This window comes from Dunckerocampus dactyliophorus, chromosome 18 (genome assembly GCF_027744805.1).
Source record: "Dunckerocampus dactyliophorus isolate RoL2022-P2 chromosome 18, RoL_Ddac_1.1, whole genome shotgun sequence".
NCBI lineage: Eukaryota > Metazoa > Chordata > Actinopteri > Syngnathiformes > Syngnathidae > Dunckerocampus > Dunckerocampus dactyliophorus.
The window spans coordinates 20,322,264-20,331,164 of NC_072836.1; the positions used below are offsets into that span (position 1 = coordinate 20,322,264).

General features: G+C 37.5%; 1 protein-coding gene across 1 annotated transcript; it reads right to left on the bottom strand.

The window, feature by feature from the left end:
* Positions 1–61: 61 nt before the first annotated feature.
* Positions 62–8,784, bottom strand: cabp5b (calcium binding protein 5b). Its single transcript, XM_054760595.1, has 6 exons — positions 6,440–8,784; positions 5,877–5,904; positions 5,647–5,790; positions 3,144–3,253; positions 2,256–2,403; positions 62–2,182 (listed from the first exon to the last, which is right to left on the bottom strand). The coding sequence occupies exons 1-6, from the start codon at positions 6,488–6,490 to the stop codon at positions 2,154–2,156; spliced, it is 510 nt and encodes a 169-aa protein (XP_054616570.1). The 5' UTR covers positions 6,491–8,784; the 3' UTR covers positions 62–2,153.
* Positions 8,785–8,901: the final 117 nt, after the last annotated feature.

The window sequence follows — 8,901 nt, forward strand, 5'->3', positions numbered from 1 at the left end:
TCTAGCCCAGAGTGACAGATTATTCCTGAGGTACTTTATATGTTGTTGGTATGCTGTTTAATGATGTGAGGCTTTGTTCTATGCTTGGGAATGAAACAATTGATGGTCAATTCAATGGTAGACTAAGAATAACACAAAGGTGAAAGTGTGCACTTTTGAAAGGAAAAAGCACTTATGACATTCTGTTGTTGTGAATGTTGTCTTTTTATTACATAACAGGATGAAACAGCAGGATTGTTTGCATCAAAAGAGGCCAATGGACAATGAGATTGAAATATATTATTATTCTATTATTCGGTCGTGGCAGGCAAGCTGTCATTGTGAAATAATATCAGGCAAATAAAACATGCTAAACTACGGCGTGAGAGAGAAATGCGGATTGATCTGCTTGGTCTGTTGGGATGTCAACTGAGATTGTTGTCACTTTAGCTCATTTCCATTGTCTGCTTCTTTAAGGCTGCAGTTAGTGCGGATTTGTCTTTTTACCGTCTTTTTCTGGGGTGTCCAAACCTTTTCCCCACATAGGAAAAAATGAAAGGATGCAACTTTGCCACTTTGATATTTTGCATGTTGATACTGTATGCCGATCAGTCCAGGGTGTACCGAAGTCAGCTGGGATCGGCTCCAGCATGCCCTCGCGACCCTAAAGAGGAGAAGCGCTATAGAAGATGTATGGATGGATACTGGATGCTACCAAGCGATCCATATTTCAGGAAAAAACTGCATCTCAGCTTGGTGATACGGGTGAAAAAGCCTATTATTAGTATCAACTTCACGCTTTGTTCTTTTTTCCCATTTTTGCTGTTTTTTTTTAAAATGTCCAAATATTGAAACTTTCTTCATAAATAATCTTCGGAAATTTTCTTCTTGTAATATTCCGACTTGATCCCCACAGTATTAGAACTTAATTCACGTAATATAATACGTGTTTCTCCAAGCTTCTTTTGCAAATGTTGCAAATGCATCATGTTACCACTTATACAACAAACAAACATATTTTTTGTTTAACATTTCAACTCTATGACGCTAAAATGACGTTATTTTGCCGCATTCTATTACATGTTCATTCTCGTAAAATTGCGACCTTTTTTCTCGTTTTGTCTCTTCATATTTTGACTTTATTCTGGTAAAATGACAGCGGTTTCTTCCATTTCTGTTGTTGTTGTTGTTGTTCTTTTAATTTGCCAACTACTTCAACTTTCTTTTTGTAAAGTATTCTTGTAGTATTATGACTTTATTACCATAATAGTATGACTTTATTCCCATATTGTAACTTTTTCCTTGACCACATTTTTTCTTGACTATTTCAACTCTGTGCTGCTTAAATGACATTATTTGGCCTTATAATATTATGACTTTATTCTCCTCAAATAGCAAGATTTTTTGTTGTTAGAATATAATTTTTTCTCTTAATATTTAGATTTTATTTTTGTAAAATTACTGCTGATTTTTCCATTTTTTCTGCTGTTTTCTTTTACAATTTTCTTGTTAGGGCCAATAAAAAAACAGCCGCGAGCTGCAAATGGCCCGTGGGCCGCACTTTGCACACCGCTGGTTTCTTTTGATCCATATCGGACGCCACTCTGTTGACATTTACCCAACACCTGAAACAACCGGCATGTGCTTACACCCAAAAAGCAGGTTAACAACGACACGAGTGTCAACGCAGACGTCAAAAAGAATCAATAAATAATGCAAATATTAAACATTAACCATATCCCGTACATTGTTTGGTAGCCTCATTGCTTTCAAATGGTTTGGTTTTGGCAGGCATGGCATTCATATCACATTTGTACCCCATCTATCCTGCTATGGAATGTTGTTACTTGAAGCGTTTCTGGTGAGAGACATGCTAACATGAGGTGTTAGCATCATGTGTTCCTTTTCTGAGGTCAGACCTGAGGAGCAGATGATGTCATTGTGTCTCTCAAAGTCATCATCCAAAAAAACCTTGATGACTACCGAGCTCAGGTCTGAAGGGATTCAGGGCAAACTAGGTGGCATCAAAGTCAACTTTTTTAGAAATAGCACAGCATTGTGTACTGTACATTATTTTTTTTATCAAAAAGAATTGCTGCAGTAAAAATGAGTGATCCCACAAGGGAGATCATCAGTGTGAAGTTGCAAGAAATGCACGCAGTCCTTTCTTGTCCTCACTTCTGAGACATCATCTTCACAAACTCTGCAGAGAGATCAGGCACAATTTTAATTCGACACGTTTGCCGTACATTCCCGTCCGTTTGCGTTCATCTCACCCTCAAAGTCAACAGTCCCGTCCCCGTTGCCGTCGACTTCTTTGACCACCGCTTCAATCTCTTTCTTGCTGGTTTGCTCGCCCAGCAACTTCATCATGGCGTGCTTCAGCTCGTCGGACGTGATGGAGCCGTCCCCGTCGATATCGAACTGTCAGACACGGTCACATTTGGTCACTGTACTTCAGCGTGTCACATGCTGTCCGCCGAGGGCGGGAGAAAAGTCCGTGTTTTGCGAGTCTCGAGTCAAGTCTCAAGTCAAGACAGAACCGGTTGAGTCACGTCGGAGCAGATTCTGTGGGAAAATGTGTTGTCTTGCTAGAAACAAATATAACAATGATGACGCTAGTTGAATACTTGGAGTGGGGACACATTTTACTCAACACATTCATCGAAAATCTCAAGTATTTTCAAGATATCAGACTCAAGTCTGAGTCAAAGTCCCGAGTCAGTGCCTCTATCTTTGAAGATACCGTCATCTCTCGCAATATTGTGCTTCGATTATCAATGGTCGCTAGCTTGCTAACTCACTAGCTTGCTAGCTAGCAGCCGTCTCGAGTATAACAGTTGAGCAATGTATGGTAAACAAAGAAGAATAGGAGTGTAAAGGTGACTATAGGGGTGTTATTTCATGACCACAGGGCTCTAATAATGTTAAAAAATGTATTTTAAAGTCATAAACAGGTTTTTTTATGCTCTAGCTACAAAAATACTCAATTTATTAACATTGAATGTTATATTGCGGAAATTCATTTATCGCGGTCTGATCTGGAGCCAATTAACCGCTATAAACGAGGGATGACTGTATTGTCAAGTCAAGTCCAAAGTCATCAAGTCAGTCACGTGACTCGACTCCACACCTCTGGCGTCTCCAACGGAGGCTGAGCTCACCTCTCTGAACGCGTCCTTCAGTTCTTTCAGGCCGATCATGCCAGCCGTTTCAGCCAAGAGCTTGGGGGTCATCAGTTCCAGAAAGTCCTCAAAGTCCACCCGTCCTCCCACTGCCACCATAAATGTTTTGATAGCATTAAGCATGCTAGTAATTCAAACACACATCATGGAACGATCACACCTCTATTCAATTAACAGAAGAGTGTCCAAACTACGACCCGGGGGCCATTTGTAGCCCACAGCTCATTTTTTATTTGCCGTGTGACATTGCAGAAAAGTAATTCAACAAACAAAAAACGACAACAGCAACAATGTAAAGAAATGCAGCAAGGTGTAATGGTGCATGCCGCTTATCCTCACTAGGGCCGCTGGTATGCTGGAGCCTATCCCAGCTGACCTTGGGCGAGAGGACTGGTGGCCAGCCAATGGCAGGGCACATGTAGACAAACAACCATTCCACTCACATTCATACCCACTTAACCTCTTTCCACCCGGGGCCACCTGTGATATTCTGTAAAGCAGCACTGGAGCTGTGCTAGCAGGTTCTATTCTGCATAGTTCAAGACAAAAGCCTGCATGCCAGCTTTGTCATGTTGGTAAAAAAAAGTCTATTCTTAGAATCAACTTTTTGTCCTTGATTACACTTTTTTGCTATTTTTTTCCATTGCTGTTGTTGTTTTTTATTTTACAAATATTTCAACATTTACATGTTCTTTTTCTCTTAATGTTAGGACTTTATTCCCATAATATTTTTACTTTACTGTCGGAATATTAGAACTTTCTCGCAACCAATATTTCCCAGAAATGCAAGTTTCTCTTTAGTTTAGTTTTGTGTCTCATAATACGAGAACTTGTAAAATAACCCACATTTACTTTAACATTTTTACTTGAATTTCAATTAATAAGATTTGTAATTGAATGTATTTATTATTTTAATAATTATTGTTTTTTTCCTTTTTATTCCGTATTAATTGATTTATTCTTATTCTATTTTCTTATTGTTCTTATCTCTCCTACCTTCGCTTGTTTGTTTTATTTTTAAGTGATTAAGTTTATTATGACACTTTTGCAGATCTATCTATCTATCTATCTATATATGTATCTATCTATCTATCTATCTATCTATGTATCTATCTATCTATCTATCTATGTATCTATGTATCTATCTATCTATCTATCTATCTATCTATCTATCTATGTATCTATCTATCTATCTATCTATCTATGTATCTATGTATCTATCTATCTATCTATCTATGTATCTATGTATCTATCTATCTATCTATCTATCTATCTATCTATCTATGTATCTATGTATCTATGTATCTATCTATCTATCTATGTATCTATGTATCTATGTATCTATCTATCTATCTATCTATCTATCTATCTATCTATCTATCTATCTACAGTATCTATCTATCTATCTATCTATCTACAGTATCTATCTATCTACAGTATCTATCTATCTATCTATCTATGTATCTATGTATCTATCTATCTATCTATCTATCTATCTATCTATCTATGTATCTATGTATCTATGTATCTATCTATCTATCTATCTATCTATCTATCTATCTATCTATCTATCTACAGTATCTATCTATCTATCTATCTATCTACAGTATCTATCTATCTACAGTATCTATCTATCTATCTATCTATGTATCTATGTATCTATCTATCTATCTATCTATCTATCTATCTATCTATCTATGTATCTATGTATCTATCTATCTATCTATCTATCTATCTATCTATCTATGTATCTATGTATCTATCTATCTATCTATCTATCTATCTATGTATCTATCTATCTATCTATCTATCTATGTATCTATGTATCTATCTATCTATCTATCTATGTATCTATGTATCTATCTATCTATCTATCTATCTATCTATCTATCTATGTATCTATGTATCTATGTATCTATCTATCTATCTATGTATCTATGTATCTATGTATCTATCTATCTATCTATCTATCTATCTATCTATCTATCTATCTATCTATCTATCTACAGTATCTATCTATCTATCTATCTATCTACAGTATCTATCTATCTACAGTATCTATCTATCTATCTATCTATCTGACTTCATACTCACAAAAGTACAAGATTTTTTCTTGTAATATTCTCCTAATATTTCAACTTACTGCATTTTTTTTTCATTTTTGCTGTTTTTTTCATTTTCTTGTTTAATATTATTTTTAGAATGTGGCACGGGCCAATAAAATGACAGCAGCGGGCCGCAAATAGCCCCCGGGCAAAACTTGCCTTGCCTTAGTCAGCAATAATTCATGACAATAATGTACAAAATGTCAGCATAGCACATAAATGAGGGTCAGCAACTCCAACCACTATCTCACTCACAAACACAAGGCGTGCACACCACTTCTCTAACACGCTACCTTGCACCTCCTCCTGGTGGCGCCACACACACACACACACACACACACACACACACACACACACACACAAAAAGCATTACTTACGATTCATGTTGATGTTTTGGCTCAGTTCTATCAGTTCCATTTCAGTTGGCATGTAACCCATGGTCCTCATCAGGTTGCCCAAGTCTTTACAGGAAATGAAGCCATCTTTGTCCTTATCAAACTCCACAAAAGCCTCGCGCAACTCTGGAGAGCGTGCAGACATGAGGCCAGAGTGTCAAAATTGCCCAGTCATCAAAAACATAAGTGAGACAGTATTAAAAATGGATTACCTTCCACCTCATCGTGGGTCAGAGATCGCTGCGAAACATGAAACGTGGACATAAATTGCAAAAAAGTGCCTCATTATTCATAACAACTACCAATAATAAACAATGTATGTACATTTCTTGACACTTTTAATCTGTACATGATATGAAAATCTTCTCAAAAGGTGCCTTTTTTATTGTATGATCAATAACCCCAACATACAGTATGATACTGTAGTATGAGTTAAGAACACTAGTATTGTTCTACTAAACAGTAGCTTCAGGATTGGCTTGATTTCATGATTCCAATGAAAGACAAGCACCTGTTTAGTCTCATTTAAGTAAGATCATTTATAGAAGTAATTATAGCATTAAATATACGAAACAAACCAAGATTCGGTTTAATGTTGCCTGCATTTTTTATGCATTCATACCTAAAATAACGATGTGCCCCATGAATATTACACCACATTCCCATAAACACAACAAGACCCTATTCATTTTTCACATGATTAAAAAAAAAGTACTGGTAAATAAATGATACTTTTCCTTTGTGTCATTTAGCTTGCTGTGGAAATGTGACTTACTTGTCTCCTGGTCGCCCCCCTGAGGAAGATGCAGGCTTGTTTCAGGCTCATGACGTCTGCTGCTCTTGCGAAGAAATGTCAATTCAAATGTAAAAATAAAGAAGCAGGTATTTGGTGTACGTATTGCGAGTGTGAAATGTGGACACTTGGTGATCAGTGGATGTCAGAGAGGAGGGATGAGGTCTCTGGTGGATTATCTCTGCAGCTTTGCTCGAGTAAAGAAACACGCGCTTAATGATGTGCGTATACACGTGCGCGGTTCATATATTGTGCACATTCAGACTTCACTGTTTTAGGAAATCCAAGGAAAGTAAGTGGTCAATATACTGTACATTGAAAATACTCATTCATTTCATGAAAAAAATATTATATTACTTTATTTATTACATTGTATACGCTATTTTTTTAAATGCCATTTTAAAAATTTCTTTCTTTCTTTTTTCAATTAGAACACATTTTTCATAGTTTGACTGGGATGAAGAGGTGGGAGAAAGTCAATGTTTTGCAAGTCGAGTCCTTTCAAGTCATAAGCACGCTTTAGCGTCTCCCAAATAAAATTCCATTTTAACCACAAATCCATCCATCCATCCATTTTCTATACCACTTATCCTCATTAGAGTCACGGGGGTATGCTGGAGCCTATCCCAGCGGCCTTCGGGCGAGAGGTGGCGTACACCCTGGACTGGTCACCAGCCAATCGCAGGGCAACAACAAATACAATGCAAGCATTTTTAATTTAATTTTTATTTTTGTAATAAAATAAGACAAGCGTCACAAAAAAAAGTACTGACATAGCATTCAGGATTTAGTCAGGGCACAGAAATGTAATCCACAGCCTTGCTGTTTGTCCTTAAACCTGATTGGACGTTTCTACGTAGATGCATTCAATGAGGAACCGGAAATGACATGATAACCATCACATTGGTTGAGTACTTCCAAAGGGGACACATTTTACTCGACACATGCACGGAAAACCTCAAGTGTTTTCAAGTCATCACACTAAAGTCAGAGTTAAATCCCAAGTCGTTGACGTCGAATCCAATTCGAGTCCAAAGTCGTCAAAAGTGTGATCTGAATCTGACTCAAGTCCAAGTCACGTTTTTCTGATGGTGTGATTTGCTGCATTGTGTAAAGCGCTTCGTAAACTGCTGGTAAGGCGCTACACAAATAAAGATTGATTGGCTGGATTGATACTACGAGGACTACAAATCAACCAAAAAAAATAAAACAAATCACAAAAGTTGATGAAATCAGCGTGTAGTGACTGTGGATGGTCTTCATGCTGACATCAGCATTGATCCTGATCACTTCCTGATCACAGGAAACATTATAGCAATTAAAGGAATTGTAATGGTTTAGTTCATTTTCAGCCTGCTTAACAACGTTAACATAAAAAAAAATAATCACCTTTATGCTTCAGAAAAGTGAAAATAATAACTGCTTTTGTTAAAAATAAAATCTATATTCATCAAATGCAAGCCCAAACAAAGATTCGAACCTTCGATTTCCTGACTGAGAGGCCAACATGCTAAGCACTATTTCACTGTGCGGCCCTACGTGCAATTTATCGTTATTGTAATGCAACATGTTTGCAATGCACACTTGACGTGCATGCAGTGGATGAATGATAGCTTTTTGGACCACATGCAAACAAACTGTCTCAGCAGAAACTTCTGTTCAGTTCTGTTAAGCTTTCTCGGTTTCCAAACATATCCCCCGGCCGCACCCCCGGGACACCACCTGCTGCTGTGAAACTGGAACCATAAAAACATCTTTCACCCTCAATGCACTATGTTGTTTGAAACACAAACAGAACACTTAAATGTGTTGATTAAATGTGGTGAAACCCGTGTAGATGTGTTGCATGAGGTCAAAATGAAAGGTAGCATTAATGAAAAATGAGAATTTCATCAACACAACAAGACCATCTGTCATTCTTTCTTTCGACCAATGATGCTTGACACCGCTCTTTTGCATTTGTGCTGAAGGAGAGTTGCGATGACACAGGTTGCGACACTGAGAGTGACAGAGAAAATGACAAAAAGTGCCAGAAATGACCAAGCAGGCTTCATCGCTTCATGCCCACCACTAGATAGGACATTTGTCAAGTATGGAAGAGCCTAACATTGATATTCTATCCAGAATAAGAATAGTATTGAAGGGGGCATCTGACCCCCAACCCTGGGCTGAAAAGATTCATGTGATTAATGTAACAGTCTTGCACTAAACTAGCAGTGACCTCATTGTTATATTACATTATATTTATTATAACATAGCATAGCATAGCATAGCATATTACAGCCTGCGATTGACTGACGACCTGTCCAGGGTGTACCCCGTCTCTCCCCCAAAGTCAGCTGGGCTAGGCTCACGACCCGAGTGAGGACAAGCGGCATAGGAAAAAGAATGAATGATAATAATGATAGTATATATAGTATAGTATAGTATAGTATAGTATAGTA

Bases quoted from the DNA above. Each gene is read 5' to 3' on its own strand.
- cabp5b (XM_054760595.1), bottom strand. From the start codon at position 6,490: ATGAGCCTGAAACAAGCCTGCATCTTCCTCAGGGGGGCGACCAGGAGA. The intron at 2,404-3,143 runs GTGAGCTCAGCC...CGTGTCTGACAG, and splicing joins TGAAGGACGCGTTCAGAGAG to TTCGATATCGACGGGGACGG. The intron at 2,183-2,255 runs GTGAGATGAACG...ATCTCTCTGCAG, and splicing joins CGGGACTGTTGACTTTGAGG to AGTTTGTGAAGATGATGTCT.